At 43.2% G+C, this 18,570-nt stretch overlaps 1 protein-coding gene across 1 annotated transcript in view; it reads left to right on the forward strand.

The window, feature by feature from the left end:
• The first annotated feature begins 6,945 nt into the window (after positions 1-6,945).
• Positions 6,946-18,570, forward strand: part of ZFAND3 (zinc finger AN1-type containing 3) — a 133,184-nt gene continuing 121,559 nt past the window's right edge. The window contains exon 1 of the mRNA XM_084284729.1: positions 6,946-7,142. Coding sequence (XP_084140855.1) covers positions 7,072-7,142 — 71 coding nt within the window. The 5' untranslated portion in view covers positions 6,946-7,071. The remainder of the gene's footprint in view (positions 7,143-18,570) is intronic.

Consider the following 18,570-nt stretch of genomic DNA (forward strand, 5'->3'; position numbering starts at 1 on the left):
AGGGCCAGCAGCTGGAGTATTGCCTGCTGCTCACACAGGGTGCTTCGGCCATTCAGCTCAGTCACTGCAGCTCTTCCCTCTCCCAGCCTGCTCTCTGCTTTCCATCTCATCTATAACTACAATGTTGTTGGGCAACCCAACTTCTTTCTCATTTGTCATGGGTGAAAGCTCCTTCCCGTCTCCATTCTCAGCCTGGAGACAGAAGAAGAGAGCACACCATGAGTGCATTACTGCTGGAGGGGGAACAGGACTTAGCAGCAGCCCTCACCAATTCACCTCCTCTTCCTCCCTCTTCAGCCTCAGACCAAATCCCACCTGCAAGTGCACCCGGAGTCTGCCAGCCATTTGCAGCCAGCAGCTGGCATGATGTTCCTCAGAGGTGACCCGAAAAGCAAGTGTACTGAGCACAAATGTGACTGCCCGGTCATATAGCATAAAGGAAAGCTCTAGGCATGCACACAGCAAAGGAGATTTTGCCATGGGTACAACTGTTAACACTTTAAAGTTGTTTTATAACAGCGTCAGACAAATTTGAAACAGCTGCTCTGTATGCTATTCATTTCCAGCGGCAATGTCTGTTTTTTTTTTACTTGCTATAAAAGAAATTGGTGCTGCTGTTGTTTACAAAATTACCCAGGCTGCACTTATGACTTCTAACTACTGATCTTGCTGTGCTCACAGGGACACCAGAAATGGCAATATCAGGATTTTCTCAGCTAATGTTGGGGCCGCATCCCTGGAAAAGCTAAATGTTGAGTGCACTGTGGAAGGGAGCAAGCAGGGGCAGAAGGGGAGAATCACAGCTCCCAATCCACATTTTCCTCAGACCTTTTGTCATTGAACTACTGAGCACTTTCTCATGCCGCTAAGCAATTAAGCCTCCCTGACATTGTGGCGCTTATGAGGGAATTGCTGTTCATCTCAGCTGTGCTCAGAAACACCAGGTCAGGAGTCAGAGAACTGATAAACCCACTGAGAGGCCTGGAAACGCGTTCTGATGCAGATTTCCCTATCCAACATCTTCAGAGATGCTGAGGAAAGAGCAGGAACAGCTCCTCTTCAAACAGATTGCTAGGGGCAGGCACCTTCCAGTTTAATGAAGATCTGACTGCTTTGTATTTATACAAGGTCAAGGCTTTATTATGCTTGTTTATCTACCTTAGAGTAGGACCCAGAAGACCTAGGTGCAGACGAGGACCCTTTGGTCTACTATTGTGAAAATACTGAAGAGAAGCCAGGAAGCAAAAGAAATATATAAATATCACGCATCTTCCACCTTTCCATTTCATTATATTCTTTTGCCCTAAGCTCCCTTTTCAAATGAAAGGAAGTTTCTAGTGCTTTATTTACTTTTAACTCTTTCATTCATAAACCAAGTAGTTGCATCAAAGATGATTTGGGATGCCGCTGTTAAGGGATGCTGAACCCAGGGCAAAGGAGGGAGGTCTTGAGGGTTGCAAAGGAAGCAGCCATGGCACTAAGGATGCTTTTCTCCTGGGTAAAACTGCTGTGATAATGCTTTTTTTTTTTTTTTTTTAAAAAAAAAAAGTGCTTGGAGATCATTTGCTAAAAAGAGCTCTCAAAGGCTAAGAATGGTTTTTGCTGAATCTGCTGTCTATGATTAGGAAATGCCTAGCATGATGTGACCATCATTACACATTCATGAGTCTCACTGTTTATAACAATAATAATAAAAAAAAAAAGTATCAGCTTATATAGAACATCTGCAGGTTTATTTTTCTGTGAATGATTTCGTTCTTAGTCACTGTCACATCTGTGTGGGGTCACTATTATCCCCTCACCTTTCATTAAATCACGACAAAAGTTTTGCTGTTGTTGTTTTAATATTTGATTTGTCATTTTTCAGATTAGCCTAGAATGTTTTGTTTAATTGCACTATATATATATATACATAATATACATAATACATATATATATATGTATTTTATTTATTTTTTGCATTTGTGCTTTTCTCAAAGTGTCCTGGATTACATAAAGGGCAGGAAGAGGAAGTAATACATGTGTGAAATAAATAAAAGTATTTTAATAATAATTGCCTCTGGGTTAGTCATATCCTTGCAAATTACATCTGGCTGTGTTAAGAGTTATTGCTTTCACCTTGGATTCTCCGTCCAGCCATTAATGGCAAAGAAATGTCACTCTTTTAGTTAGAGCAATAGTAACAACAAATTCTCATTTCTAAAAATGCCACCCAATAAAGATTCTGCTTCCAGACTGTTGATGAGATGTATAAGCATTTCCATTCGGAAAGCAAAACTGAGAGATTTAAAACAACAGAGATTTAAAAGAACATGGAAAAAACGTCAAAGTTCTGACTCCAAATTCTGTGCTGTGACAATTTAAACCTTTCCTTTAGTGCTCAAACTTATGTTTTATGTTTTAAAAAGACGTAGCTATGAAAACCTTCTAATCTACACGACTCATAAGTTGATAATTCACAGATGATTTTATTTCTTTTGCTTCGTCAACACAACCAATGTTGAGAGCCAAGATGAACTCAGCTTGCCTTCTTTAATCTGGAGGCCTCCTCTGAGTAGCAAAGAAGCCTGGAGTCAGATTCATCGAGGCCCAAGCCAGAGGCTAAGGTGCGGGCATTTCTGTCTTCAGATTGCTTGCACTGACACCTAACTCAGACTAAACGAATAAGCAAATCTTGAGGCACTCAGCTGGATCACACCCTGCTATGCCAGCTGCATACAAAGAACCAAGACATGCTTTTCTAATGTAGAAAATGAGATGAGCTAAGCATTGCAAAGCAGGCATTTGAAAGGCTGACAGCCCTGGTCCTGATTCAGCCAAAAGGATGTGTGCCAGTCTCAAGCAGGGTTCATTCGCCTTTTGCAGGGTCTCATCTGTGATGCTGACTTGCTGCAGGTTAATTTCTTCATGGGCGATAGCCTATGCCCCTGGGCTCCTGCGAATCATTGTAATTGTTCATCTTTATAGCTAGATATGACTACGGCTCAGACATGTCGTCTCCATCGCCCTTTTCCACATGCTCGTTTTACTTTTCAACTTCAGTAGAGGGTTTAACAAGAATGATCTTCCAAAAGAAAAGATTTTGCTACGAAGCATATCAGCCTACTGGAGAGGAATAAAAAGTGGTGATTATTTCAATCAGCTCAAGAGTCTCTCTAACAGATTGGCACCACATGAGTCACTTTTATCATTTTATGGTAATTTAGATCTCAAGATGAGAAGGAAGATGTACAATACTTGTGACATTCTCCACCTGATCTACTTCACGGTTGTGCACATGTATCTCAATCGGACAATCATGTTTATACCAAAATAAACATCCCAAAAAGTTCTGACTGTACACAGGTACAACTCTTTCTAGTATATATGAAGAAAGGGAACACTTGAGAAACAACGATACTTAATTGTTGCTTCTAAATCTGGTAGGGTTCTGCCTCCTGATCCTGAGAAGTCTGTTACCTCATCTAATCCTGCATTGTGGCCCAACTGAGAATGAGCCCGAAGCACCTCAGTAAGAGGTAAAAAATCAGACTTCACTGTGAGAACATTTTCCTTATTTGACCTAAGTATTTTTTCCCTTGGAAACATATCTTTTACACCTTTTACTAAACTCTGTGTGTCCTGCTGGTAAATACCTTCCATGTTTGTTATTTTAAATATGAGTAAATGGCTATGACCTCTTTCCAAACATAATCATTCCCTGAGCAAACAGTAAACATTACATTTTTTAAGCATTTCATTGCCTGCAGACTACATGCATTTTGGTCGCTCTTCTCTGCATTCTGTGATTTTTCTGCAGTAAGATGCCCAGAGAAAAGCTACAGGGGTGGCTACAGTCTCATTAAGCATTACTACCTTCCCCATCCATTTCATGCATTTGGATACGCAGAACTAAAATTACATTAGCTGTTTCTGTTGGCATAGAGTTAAACTGTTGCTCACTGCTCTTCTGACATAACCACTTTTCAAGTTACTTTCCTACTACTAAATAGTTGTTGTTGTTTTTTTTTCCCCAACTAAATACATATTTCCTCATCAAGGTTGAAACATGCCTCCTTATAACTGGACCACATGATGACTTCCTGAGTATGAATGTCCCCACCCCTATCCAACTAATGTCTTGCATAAGCTTCCTAGGTGCTGCTTATCCATTTGTTTGCACATGCTTGTACATTAGTTCAGAAAGCATCCAGGGCTTGGATTCCCTGGATATAAAAATAATAATAAAGAAAATGTCAGTAACGAAGCTCCTCAGGATACCAGAGGCCTGGCTCAACAGATGTGTTGGAAGAATGGCTCACACACTGCGTGGAGGTTGTGAGGCCCTGTTCATGACTGTATTAATTTTAGATCAGCTGAACTGGTTTTCTCCCAGCCAGCTTCCAAAGAAGCATCGCACACCAGGACTTTCCCTTGCTGTGATGTTGCACTACAGAAACACTTTCTGGTGGTTGCAAACAGACTGATAAGACTAGAAGAAACATGGCACAAACCAAAACATTTAATGGTTTAGAGAAGCAAGTTCAGATTAAAGTAATAATTTTTTCCAGAAGCAATTCTGAATGATACATCAGTAATTTATACCTTCTGCTACTTAAATAAAATAGGAAATACCATGATTATTGAAAAACAATGTGGCAGAAGTTATTCTTTAAAAAATTCCAAAATATTGTTTTAGACATAAGACATTACAGCACCAAGCACACATGCTCTCTCTGTTCTGTTCCAGAGTGTTGAAGAATACTAGAATCCTAACGATTTTTTCCCCTTCAGATTATTCCTCCATAGGGCATCAGTGTTGGGCAGAGCTAAATTGTTGTTGAGGTGTCCTCACTGTCATCATGTTAAATATATAGATACTTCTTGTAATCCCATTATGTCTGAACTCATGCTTTTCTTGTGTTTAACTTGGAATGAATTACCAAACCACTATAGGATTTTTAAAAATCTGAATTGCTTCCCAAACCAGAACTTGGACATTAAACCCAACATAACTTTACAAAATCAAGTTTATTTGGAATGACACAAGCATACCGAGCAAGATGACCACAGAGAATGCTTCTCCATGACATTTGTAATGGCTGAAAGCTGACTCCATCTTAATTGCAAATCAGGATGTATGAACTAGCTATCAAATCATCTTTAAAAAAAGACAGAATGTACTGCTTAACTGAGGGGAGTTTACAGCCTCCGGTAGCACTATAGGTAGCCAGCACATAAGGCACAATTTTAATATTCAGTTGACTTACAGGTTTAAAGGGCTGAGTTAACGAAGCCGGGACTATTTTGTTCAAGTACTCACTTCTGCCAGTGCACTCGCAGTGCTGCCTCAGCAGCAAGGCTCCTCGAAGAGCTGTGCCAAGAGGAAGCTCTCACACCCCAGCGCACAGGGCGCTCGCTACGCAGCCACAGACTACTTCCAGAGGGCTGGCACCAGTTAATCTGTCAATGAAAACTCTCAACACAGGTCCTGTCTCCATCGTACCACTTCGATCTTACACTCAGTGATGTTTTTGCCTTCAAAGTTTCTGCTGAGGAAGAGCAAGGCCTGGCTGAGCTGCAGCCTGGCTGGTTCACCGACAGGGAGTCATTCGGTCAGCCTGAGCCTCGATGGCTGTTGGATAAACCAACTGCTGCTCATGAGCTCCGTCACAAGCCTCTCTTCAGAAGCAGGCTGTTTACATTGGTTTAATTAAATTTCAACACGTAAAGAAGTTTTAGGCTTGTCTCTGTGCATTCCGTAACTAGTTTTTTTCCCTCTTTGATACAAAATTCTTAAAGATGATCTGTATTTAAGCCAAAAGGGTTTTGGCAGAATTAATTAGCTGTTCACCAACACCTACATACTCCAGGGTTTGTTAGCAATGTTTATTACTTTCGACGTTAACCATCTTTGGGTTTAGGTTCAAAGTCGAACCCTAAGATAACAGCACCTCAAGAACGTGTTACAGTTCCACCTGCAGAATTACCACACGCCATTCTTTTCCACAAAGAGGTCAGAAGAGCCATTTCTGGCAGGGGGCCGGTGTTATTTCCCCTTCACAGGGGCAACCAAGGCACCGTGAGGCTGCCACTGAGGCCGCCTTCACCCCGGCCATTCCCCCCCCAACCCGGGGCCAGCACAGCAGGGCCGCGCTGCCCCCATTCCCACTGCTGAGGCCAGCCCCCAGCTCAGCCGCGCACAGAACACAGGACAGCAGCGTGCTTTAGGAACGGGGCCGTTTATTATTTACTGTAATTACTATTTGCCCACAGAGGGCCGGGCAGCAGCCGAGCGGCCGCCGAGAGGCTGCGGGCTGACAGCGGCGCGGCCCCACCGGGCCACCAGCCCGCTTCCGCGTCGCGGGCCACTGCGCATGCGCCGCCACGGCCGGCCCCCCTCCTTTCCTCCCTCCCTCCCCCGGCGTTCGCCGGCTGTACCACTACGGCGTAACGTGTGGGTGGAGGTGAACGTGGGGTAGAGGAGCCATCCGGCCCTGCTGGCCCTCATGGCCTCTTTATAGAGATACCCGTTCCCTTCTAGAGTGTGCGGGTGTTTCCTAAGCTCGCTTTCCCCCTCATTCCCACTCCCTTTCGACGCCGTCTCCCCCCGGGGCACCACATTGGTACGGGCCGCTCCCAGCTGATCCGGCGGCTGGGCGCAACCATCGCGCTCAGGCCGGGGGGGAGGAGAGGTGCCGGGGCCGGACCCGTGCCTGCGGGGAGGGGAGGGGAGGGGAGGGGAGGGGAGAGGAGGGGCGGGGAGGGGGGCGCATTGTTGAGTCAGGGGCCGAGCGGCGCGGACGGGCGCACCTCTCCGCGGCGCCGGGGGGGGGGGACGTCACAGCGGGCGGGCGGCACCGCGGGCCCTGCCGCTAGGGCGCGGCCGCCCCCCCCCGGGAGGACACCCCTCCGCCGCCTCCCCGGTGGTGGCGCCCGGCTCCAGCTGACCGGCCTGGAATCCCGGCTCCCAGCCCCGCCGCCCCCCCCCCCCTCCTCCTCCTCCTCCTCCTCCCCCCCCCACCGCCCGCCCGCCGCCGCCGCCCCGGCCCCGGCCTCGGCCCCGGCCCCGGCCCCGGCCCCGGCCCCGTCATGGGAGACGCCGGCAGCGAGCGCAGCAAGGCGCCCAGCCTGCCGCCGCGCTGCCCCTGCGGCTTCTGGGGGTAAGCCAGGGCCCCGCGGGGCCGGGAGGGGCGGCGGTGGGGTGTGTGTGGGGGGTGGGGGGTGCGTTGTGGCCCCCTCAGTGTGGGTTTGGGGCCGGGGGGGGCTGGTTGTGGCCCTCAGGTGGGGGCAGGCCCGGCTGTGAGCCCCCCCCCGGGTCCCTCCGGGTCCCTCCGGGTCCCCCTGCCCAGCCCCACAGGGAGCCGGGGGGCGTAGGGGGGGTGTGGGGGGTATGGGGGGGGCAGGTGGCGTTGCTGCCCTCATGTCAAGGGGCAAACGCCGTGTGAAATGGTGGTCCCGGCCCCTCCGGCAGCCCCACGGCCTGCCTGGCTGCTGGCCGGCCTCCTGCCAGGAAGGGAGAGGTAGGGCCGCTGCCACAGAGCCGAAAGTGGGGTGGAAATGCAAAGCCGGGCCCGCACTCACCCCTTACCCACCCTAGGGTGCTGGGTGCGCCCCCATCGCCGATCATTTATAGTTAATATCAGGGGTAGCGTGGCAGGTGGTTTGCTGCCAGGCACACGCCATCACAAACCGCCCCTAATACACACACATATATCCATATATATATCCCCTATTAGTCCCTAGCGCTCCCGCTGACGAAATGCTCAAAACCCACAGGACTATGCAGGCTTCTGGGGGCTCACCTGAGCTTTGGGCTTGCCCCTGGTTGTGCCTTCCTGGGATCTGTGGCGTGCAATGTAAGGTGCTGGGAGGAAGGAGGTGCGATGAGGGCGATTTAGCGGTGTCGCTGTACCTGGGGTGCGCCCACCGGAGTGGCAGGATTTCATGTGAAATCCATTTTCGTGAGTTATGACCAAAAACATGGAGTGCAACGTACGCCGTGGCCCTGCCGGGAGTGATTATGCAAGACATATTACAAATATGCAGTAAATTGTTTTTGTTAATTCCTGTTTTCTTAGGCTCCCATGTTTGGAGCTGATGCTTGCTTTCTGCAGCGTGGTGGGGAGCAAGTCGCTGCTGTCTCTAAGGCAGCGCACCACCCGCCTGGTGTAACCTGATCTTGGCGTGAAGGGAGAGTCACCGAAAGTTGAAAGTGAACTTTTCCTCTGGGCTGAACTTTGGGGCTAGTTCAGAGGGTTGTGATAACGAGACAAAAATCTGGTGCGTCGTGTTTGAGGATCTGGTTAATGGTGACAGGAGGCCCTCAAGAAAACCCATTGCGCTTTAAAGCCATTACTCTTTTCTTAAAACCTACATTTCCCTTGAACAAACAATTACCAAAATGCTATTTGTTGCTCCCTTTCTACCAGGTGCCTTTCAATACTCATTGGCAAGCTTTACATCTATATTTTCACTGCAAAAAATGAGTAAATTGCACCATCAGCTTCCAGTCTGATGGCTTGTTGTGCTTCTCTGTCTTGAAGAAACTTAAGTGATGTCTTCTCCTTATTCACCTGGGCCTTGGCAGTGCTTGAAAAGATCTGCTGGTAAATCTGCATGGACATGCCCTTGTAGCAGCGTTGCACTGGCAGGAGTACTCATGGTGTCACAGTTTTATGCCAGCATTCTGAAGAAAGTAAGTCATGCTAGGATAAAGAGCTGTATGCCCCTGAAGCTGGAGTTCTGCTGCTCTTGGTGTCAGTTAGGGTTGTGCCAGCAACATGTCTTAAAGAGGATGGAGTCTTCCTGGTGACCTGTATGTCGATTTGACACATGGAATAACAGGGCCATGCTTGCCTTTCTCTGCAAGATTATAGCATTTAATCCTATGAAAAGTTCTAAAACTTGTAACTTGATGAAATAATTTCAATAAATTTTCTAAAGAAAGGCATGTAGAGGGATAGCTTTGCTTTGTTTCCTGGTCTGCATCACTCCAGTGATGGAGAATCTTTGGATGCCCACTCTTGAGTGCTCCTGCACCACGCAGGCTGCAGAAGAGTTCGTTGCCAGCAGATCAGACCGTGGGGTCTAGATGTTACGTCTTGTGGCTGAGTATAAAAGATAGCATTGGGGCTCGGTGCTGGCGGTTTTGTTTGTTTTATTTTGGCTTGAATTTTATTTACTGCTAGCAGTACCATTTATGGTGAGGTGAATACTTTTCTGCAGTAATCCACAAACAGCCCTAAGGAAAATATTGAGAAAAGCAATAAGAAGGCCATTGAAGTAAGCTGTGGATCTGTGGGCTGAACTTTGCCTATCGATGCACAGTCATAAAGTAGCTCCTGAAGTACACGTTGGTCTAGTGGTGGTATGTGAAGGGTTAGTGAGAGGACTGTACATACTATTGCATTAAAGTTGGAGGGGTTCTTTTAAAATGCTGGGTTTTACATTAGAAATTCAGATCCTGTAGGTTGCAGGAATCTCTGGTGACTAGAAAACTACTAAACTCTTGATGTTTCAAGATCTAAGAGACTGAAAAATGAACAACTGAAAGAAGGGACTTGAGTGAGCCTGCTCAGAACTTCTGAAACATCTGCTTAAGGTCAACAACTAACGTTTTCTTACCTTTTGTGGAAGATCACAGAAGCCATCCTTAAATCTTCTGCAGACTTCTCCTTCTCTTTAGTATGTCCAGTCTGTCATTTTTGCTCCAGTGAGGTTCAGATGGAACACGGAGATCATCTTTATATTTTTACAAAATCATCTCGCACAGATAGCCTCAATTGGGCAAGCCTCATCTGTATTGATTTATTTATGAAAAATTCACACAGCTTGCTGTTTGGAAATATTTTACCCCCTGCTCTTTCTATTTTTATATCTTAAACTTCAGTTAGTTGCAACTGTTTCGCTTTTTATTGGAATAGTTTTTGTGTATAAAGGTTGGAAAGGGTGCAGTGTGCAAGATGTTATTTTAGATTACTTCATTTAGGGTTTATGCTGTGCTTAGCTTCTCATTGTTATGATCTGGAAAAAATCTTCTTTTTCTGATTAACAGACCATGTAACATTTTTTTCTTAGATGAGTGGATTTCAGAAACCATCCTTTTCTGACATATATAAAATCTTCAGCTCTGTGTTAATAAATACATGAAAATACTACTATATATATATATTCCAGTTAAGCCACTTTGCTTATTAGAGATGAGGCATAATCCTTTAATGAACTTCATGTTGGCAGTTCCCCATCGGCTTCTGAAGGGCTCCACGAAGGTTTCACTTGCGTATAGCTCATCAAAGGGCTGGGGCTTTTACTATTATACTGTTACATGCGTGGATGAGACTTGAGAGCTAAAATACTCCTTGGCTGGTAGAAGTGCACATTGTGAAGGAGCGAGTCAGAGGGCAACGCTGCTGGGATTCAGATTGTACCATAGTGAATGCTACTTGGTTTTCTTACGGTCCAGATGATGCCAGACCATCGTGCTTAGTGCCTTCGAACCAGGAAAGAAGGGAATATGCTAATGGACATAAAAGAAATGAATTCCATTCTTGAAATGGTGGCAACCAGCAGGAAGTTGATTGAAAACACAGTATGATTAGTTTCATCTCATCTTATTTCTGGCACTATAAGGTACTGTAGTCAGCTGAAACTGATGGCGATGCTGTTTGAGAACACGCCAGCAGGGGTTTTGCAGGATGATACCATTTGTTCTGCCTTCTCTGACGCTGCATGCATCATAGGCATGGTGAGGCATTGTGCCCCAAGCATGGTGTGCAGACCCAGTCCGGAGTTTATTTCGGAGTCTGGATTTTCCAGTTACTTGTGTATCACCAGGGCCCTGCCATGCCAAACTGGCTCTTCTCTCAATTTTGTTTCCTAAAATTAAAACACTTGATGAAATGGTGGATCATTTAACCTAAGCATGATTAGCTTGTGACTATATATCACCAAAGCTTTTTTTTTTTGCTTATAAGCAACTAATGACATATATATATATGTATGTATTTATGTGCCGTTAACAAGCTGCCTCTTTGGCTAATCTTTTCCTTCTTTTTTTATGGGTGATTGCAGCTGTTCATTCCATAGGAGCTCTCAGTGACTGTCCATTTATCCTTTCTAATCTCATAGGCTGTGTACGTCATCCTCAATGAATAATGCCTTCATAAACTTAATTTGAAGTACTGTTGAGACACTCCATAGATGTTCCGAAGTGAGGCTTGATGAAACTGTAGAAATAGGCCCCTTTCCCTCTGAGAATTAGTTTTTGCTGGCCTTGAATCATGCAGTTACTTAGGCTTTCACTTACTCTATCTTTGGATCAGATGCTAGAAAAAGTAACGAAGTTGGCAGCTTATGCAAGTCAGTGCATCCAGTACCAAACAAGTTAGCATTTATTAGCCCTCGGTACTAACTGAGGTCTTTGAGTGCCCAGGGAGGACACAACAAGTGCCTGGGGTAGCCGTGTGTGGGTAGTGCTGTGCGAGGGGCAGGGTGTCTCTGCAGTGCTACTGCTGACAAGAAATGCCAATTCTTTCAATTGTGATATGCTGATTTGAATCAATAAATACATTAACGATGCTTGTGTTTTAGGAAGGCTAATTCTTACTGTGCTGTACAAGACCCAAAACGTGTTTTTCTAAGAATAAAAGCTTACTTGCTTTTATTACTTTCCAGTGTGCTATAATACAAGTAAAATTAACTTCCATAGAATTACACGAACATTTATAGGCCATCTATTTCAGTGAGCTAGAGTTGGTTTGAATCAGGTAATTAATTTGCCTGAAGTGATCCTTATATTTTGTTTTGGCTTTAGCTTATGGCTAAAATACTTGAATTTCTTTTTATATACTATAAATGAACTTATTAAATACTGTGTTAAATTCTTGGGTGAAAGTGAGTGGAGCAGTTTGTAGTTAAAGCCATCATTAACTGCTGTGAGGTACGTGTATTGCACAAATTGGAAGAAGAAATTATTTAACTAACAGAAACAAAAGGCCTAATGAGGAATTGGTCTAGTCACAGCTTTTCCAAGGAAATGCTGCAGAGGATGTTGAGAGACTTTGGACAGACAATGATTTTTTTTGCTTGGATTTAAATTGTAGAAGATACTGAGGATTATGAGACATGGAGAAACTTCAATCCAAGGAGACAGAGGAGAGAAAAATTAGACTTTGTCACGTTCCCTGTTTGAATAACAATATACAGAATGAAGAACAAAAGCTTGTGAGGTTCTTGGGACTTCCCTCAGTCGTAATACAGCTATCAGAGCATCTCAACTAAAGTCAAAAGGTAGACTTTTTCTATCCAGTGAACAATTTCTTTTTGCAAACACAGTCACCAGGAAGATACTCCATTTTGGATCGAGGCTTAGTTTTCTTTTTGCTGCAGAAGCTGACCTTTGGGAGTAGGGGTTACTGGCACTTGAAGTAAAAGCAGATGAATTGGATTTGATATTTTAACTGTAATAAGCTCTCTTCTAGGAATGTGAAAACAATGCTTTCTTCTGCAGTGCTTAGCAGAATAGACAAAACAGAAAGGAGATTTTGTTATTTAATAGAAAACAGCTGTTCTGGATCACGCCAGAGATGCATCCAGCCCCAACTCTGATTTTGGGTGATAAGTGATGCTGGGGAGTAAGTGTAAGAACAGAGCAGGCATGCAGCGATGCTTATCTTGGTATATTCCTCCTTTATGTCTGGCAGTCTGACATGGGGCTGTCCTCCGTTTTATAGGTGTATGGCTTAGCACGTCTTAATTATTTTTATGAATTTGCATAATGACTTCTTGAATCCTTATGTACTCTTGACCCTCACAACATCCTGCAACAAGTAGTTTCATAATCTAGCCATGCTCTTTATGGGGGGGGGGGGGGGGGGAAAGTAGTTGATTTTCTTTCCTTTAATCTTGCTATGTGATAATTTTAAGGAGTGAATAAATTCAAGCAGCTGGTGTATGAGGGTGTTTTGTTTAAGAAGATCCAAAAATAGGCCTGCTTGATTAAAACTGTCTGTTTACTTCTTCAGGGAAGCCAGAATTTGAGAAAACAAACACTTGTTTAAACTATGAGTTTATTCAAAATCTTTATATAAAATGTTGTAGAAATACTTCCTAATTATAGATCGATGTACTGCTAATTATAGACAGCTGTATCCAGCACCTTTTAATCTAACCGAATTCCTCAGTGGTCAGAATGAAATTTGGTTTCATTCTGCTGCTTCTACTGGTGGAGCAAAGAGGGATGAAGCAGGTTTTGTGTGCTGCTTTTGGAAGGTTGGAGGAGTTGAGAGTAACAAGTTGCTGTGTCTGCGTCACCGGCCAGGTGTCCATCTTCGTGTCAGTCAGTGTCGTCTTCGTTTTGTTTGTAAACTGTGATTATCTGAAGGTATTGGCAATGATTATTCCTCAGGTAATGCTATGAAATATCTGTCATGCTAGTAAAACGTTCAACTGTTGTGTGGCTGCATAGATGTATCGTGTTTTGTGTATTGCTTCACTTCACTGAGCGTGCTTCAGGTTGTCTGGCGTTCCTGATGGTAAGCCCAGGCTGTTTGAAGGTTAGAACACAGGTATCGGTTTTGAGGACATCCTGCTCTTATCCTTAATTGCGTAAGCTTTAACCATTTCGACATCAAACTTCCACAGAAATGTTAATGTCACTGCTGCGTGTCGGGCCCACGGGGCCCAACGTGTAATATTAAAGCCTCAAAATGATGGAAGCCTCACAAGCCAGTGTTTCCTTTAAGATGTTGAAATCGCAGCGATGCAAAGCATTAACTTCAGAGAGTGATCCATGATGGATGCATGCATTGGAGATGTTTGGTTTGGACTGGAATATTTTCATTAACATGCTATGCCAATTATTAATGGGTTTTAAAATTATTTTAAATTAGAAGTTTGTGTATGTAAATAAACACAGGCTTCTTAAGAGGCAGTTGGTGGAAATTACCAATGTGATATGTTTTCTCAGTGAAATGATGCTTATATTCTTTGAAGTTTTAAATGCTACAGTGCTCCTCTATCTCCTCAAATATACGATCCTGCCTGGCTCGCTTTGTGTCTTCAAAGTGTTGGCACAGTATCTCGTGGCAGTTTTTGGACAATATTTGACCTTGACTACAGTGAAACTCTTATCTGGATCTCAGAGAGAAGCTTCATATTCAGTTCAGGCAGGTAAATCAGAATGATCTGTTCTCTCCCCCCTTTTGCTCAGATGGCACTATAGATGCCCTTGCTGTCTGTTCAGTGTCATCAGGGCTCAATAGCATGGAGTCCGTCCTTTATTTTTGGAAGAAGAATTAAAAATCAGGCATATATGCAGCATGGATTTACTTTCCTAGTTGACAGATTTGTGGAGGACCTTAGGTTTAAACGGGGGTTTAAAATAATTTTTTAACACTTCTTTTTTTTAAATCATGTATAACAAGAGAAGTCAAACAGCTATGTATACATAGATCCATTTACAATAAATTATTCTTTACCTGTATTTAGGAAGATGCCTTAAATGAAGGATTTTAACATTCCAAGAATTGGAGACCCAAGACACTTGTAGACTGTTCAGTTTCTCTGTTAACAGTATCTGAACAGTAACGTCATGGAAAATGCAGCAATACGTATATGGAGAAGTTGCATTAGGAACTTGTGGATGGGTTTTTACATTGAATGGGTTCTCTGGGGTCTTCCAGTTATGAGCAGCAGGGACCTGCCCTATGCCAGGCTCACAGGGATTTGGTTCAGATCCTGCCACTTAACCTGGCCACCATATGCCTGCTCTGAACTTGAATGATGTAGGTCAATGCGAGGAAGGTAAATTTCAGTTTCTTAATGATGTAATATTTTCATTAGTGTGCTAGGGGAATTCATTTTTAAAGTGACTTTCATTGACATTATCATTTAATCTGTATACGTTGGCTAGTGTTAGATTGACAATGTTTATTTGGTGCAAATTAGAGTAATCGTAAGTAATGAACAAATTTGAATGGAGCTGAAAAGTGGCTTTCTATAGTTTTAATAAGCAGTGAGACAAACTGCGAGAAAGAGGGTTGGTGATTACCACCTGTACTTTCTGACTCTACTGCTGCAGTGTGCTGCTGGGTGAGTTGTTTGAATTGGGGCCTGTTTTGCAATGTATGCACTTAACTTCTTGTTTGAATGAAGAAATTCTATTTAATTTCTAAGCACGGAAAATAGCCTCCTAATTGTGCAGGATCCAAAGCCATGTCCTCATGGACTTAATGTGACTTTCTGAGATCAGCCCTGTCGCCGTAACAGCCGTGTTTGGATCCCTAATGATATGTTGGAGGTGTCTCGGGGGAAGTTGTGTGTACGAAGGAGGTAAAATGCTGCCTTTTGGAAAGGGTCCCTTGGTGCTGGAGGCTGCGTTGTCCTTCTAACCGTTGATCAGATTGATTTCTGGTCAAAGGTACTATCAATATTAGTCTAGACTCTTGATGAATCAGTTCTGGGTCTTCAAAACTTTTCTTCAGCAAATATCCAGTATTGCTCAATAAAATACATTTTTAGCTAGACAAAGGTGAATCTTAGGTCAGGTATTGCTGACAAGAGTTTAATGTCAGCTGTAGTAATGCTTGCTCATTGTTAATGTCCTAGGGGGACTTTTTTAATCTCCTTCAGGGAACTAATGGAAAAGAATGGTTTCTTAAACTGTCCAAGTGTTAACACATGCTGAAGATAGATTTCTAGTGTTGCCCTGAATCATTAACACATTAATCTATTCAAAATTTAATAATTCCTATTTTTAGAATCAATTTTTGACTGCATAGTTCTTTGAAGGAATGAAACATTGGATGTATTTTAACGTAGTGTGATTCTGTAATAAAAGCGCCTTCCAATTTTAATTTTATGTTCGTCTAATTCAGTTTTTAATGGCAAAACTCTTATGGAAAATATTAGGGTTTCATTTTTAAAAATGCTCACAGTGTTAGGGGATTGAAAATACGGTAGTTCTTTGGAGCAGCTGAAATCTTGGGCATTGTTTTTAGATAGGAGTGTGGAGCCGAGCTATAATTGATAAAGGGCTATTAGGAATAGTCCACATATACTCAATAATTTACCTCATTAACCTAGGTGCTCATTCTTCTTTTGAGCTTTTAAAAGAAAACAATTAAGAATAGTACCTGAACACTTAAGATTTCTTCACATTGGAGCTTTGTGATTAATACTTCATTACAAAGTCATTGAAATTAAACTTGCCTTGGAAATAATTAACTGCAGATGTAACAAACTGACTCTGCATTAGATTTAAGGAAGTAGACCGACTGATGTTTGTGACTCCTGGTCCAATGCACGGAGTGTTTGTGAACCTCTAAAACAGACGTGGTAGAAGTGTTTCTTTTCTAGAAGTAGTTATTCTAAGTCCATTATAACTGGAAGTGTTCAGTGTCACTACGTCCTCTTCTCTTCTTTTGCCTGTAGTTTCTTAGTAGAGTCATTGGTTTTATTTTGGGCACTAGCATATTGCAGTTTCAACTTCGTGCTTGGGTACGGTGATTCCAGATCTACAGATATTATTCCCCTAATGCTGAGTGCCATCCCCTTTTGTCTTCCGTGTATTTAATAGCTAGAAGTCCTTGGCATTGAAGTTTGTTGGACCATATTTTTTCACATGCATGTTTTCCTTCATTAATGAATCATGTAATCACTCTTCATTTAATTCCACAGTGGTTTAGGAGCCCTGAATGGAAGTCCTGGTAGCGGGGAGTGTTTACAGCTTCCCAAGCCCTGTCCTCCATAGAGAGGTGTTTGTTTTAAATCAGCACTTGCTGTAAAACAACGCTGACCCATTGACATGTTGTTTCCAAGGATATCCGTGTTGAAGGAAGTGTTTGTGGTGGGTGGAGGAAGCTTCTTTCAATCAGAAGAGTTGCTATGCAATTAGGAGGGCAAGAACCGCCTGCATTACACATCTGCAAGGCTCAGGTGGTTTCATAGCACGCTCCTGATGAAGATAGGGCCCCATTATTATCCATTATTCTGTGATGCAGTGTTTCCTTTTGCTATTAATGTTCTCATGTGACTAATTCAGGCATGACCAGAAATCTTTCTGGTGAATAATTAACGCTTCCTGTCCTGCTCAAGTGGCTTGTAAGGATGGATTCAGATAGTAAAGGAAAAAACACCGTGATGTATGTCATTAGGTAGTAAGTTAAGCAAATGCATTGCATCATTCTTTCAAAATAAAGTAAAATACTGGAAATTTCATCACTTACTGGCATAGCAGGAACTTTACTATTACAGGTTAGAATTCGGTTGCCTGAGCTGACATGTCCTCTGAAATGCATCTGAAGTTCAGATAACTGCAATTACTGCTTGCTTTTGTAACCACTAATTGGAAAGCCAAACTAAACAGCACTAGGCCAGGGCTCTCAGCAACTGAAATCTGCAGCTTTCAGACAGTGTAGCAGAGCTTGCTGTAGTTGTTGGTTTCCTGTTCTGTGTGTGTCCTCAGATCAGTTTCCCAGCACATTGCTAGGTGTCTAGATGACAAAAAGTGATTGAGCCACTTTCCTATTGGTGTTCTTTCTGTCATTACTGTTTCTGTTGGCTGAATTACTAGTGGCTTGCTGACTTCTTTAGCAACATGTTTGTTGCAAACTTTGGTACAGAAATGCTTTTAAGTAGTCTTTATGTTGCAACTTTATGTGCATATAATTCTTGGAAGTGTTTTATGTGTATACACAGAGAATTAATAATTTCTTTGCAGTTTTTGATATAAAAAAAATAAAAACTGAAATGATTTGTCCTGAAGTAGGCATCATATAGTTAGTGTAGCTGATGACTTGACTGTAGCACAGAAGATTGCTCATACACATTTATGAGTTTTGAGGATTAAAGTCTCTCTAAGTATCTTTTCTCTGTTGGGCCAACTATTCTAGTAGTATTTTTCTTGATACAAATAAATGTCATACAAAATAAAAGAGAAGGTTTGGGGATTTTAGTTTTGAGGACTACTTAAGGCCATTCAGCCAGTAACTATTTCAGTGATTTTAGGGGCCATATATATTTGCACCACTAAGGTTTACGTGGTGAGACCAGACCGGTGCTCCAAAAACAGGGTTGCTCCTGAGGCTTGTATTCTTTGGGCATGGTGATGGCAGTTGGAGACAAGGGTAGGGGGAATGGTGTAGATGATCCTTATCTTGGGTTTTATGGTTATTTGATTAATCAGCAGTGCTTTCCTTTCTTCTGCTTAGCTTTCTTGTCCCTTATCATCTGTGCAAAACAAATTCTGAAGGTAGATTTTACATTTTTATTACATCAACTTGATACCCAGCATGGAAAACGTAGACCAACTGTTTGGACACACCAGCTCCCTTCAGTATATGGGGAAGCTGCTCTGCTTTTTCCCAGTATATATCAAGGCATCACCTCTGTCTCCAAAATCAGTTCTGCCTGTATGTTTATGTTATCATGGCTTCAGCAGCACTGCTGGTAGGAAATAGAAGATGTTTTCTACCAGCTAGCTGAATAGATGACCTTAGTTATTGCTTGCGTGGCTGCTGTCAGTTGGTATTTGTAGGTATGGTTCAGAAACTGTTGTTTCTGCTACAATCAGCTAGCAAGCACTGAACG

This window comes from Netta rufina, assembly GCF_964035555.1.
Source record: "Netta rufina genome assembly, chromosome: 3".
In the NCBI taxonomy this organism is placed as follows: Eukaryota; Metazoa; Chordata; class Aves; order Anseriformes; family Anatidae; genus Netta; species Netta rufina.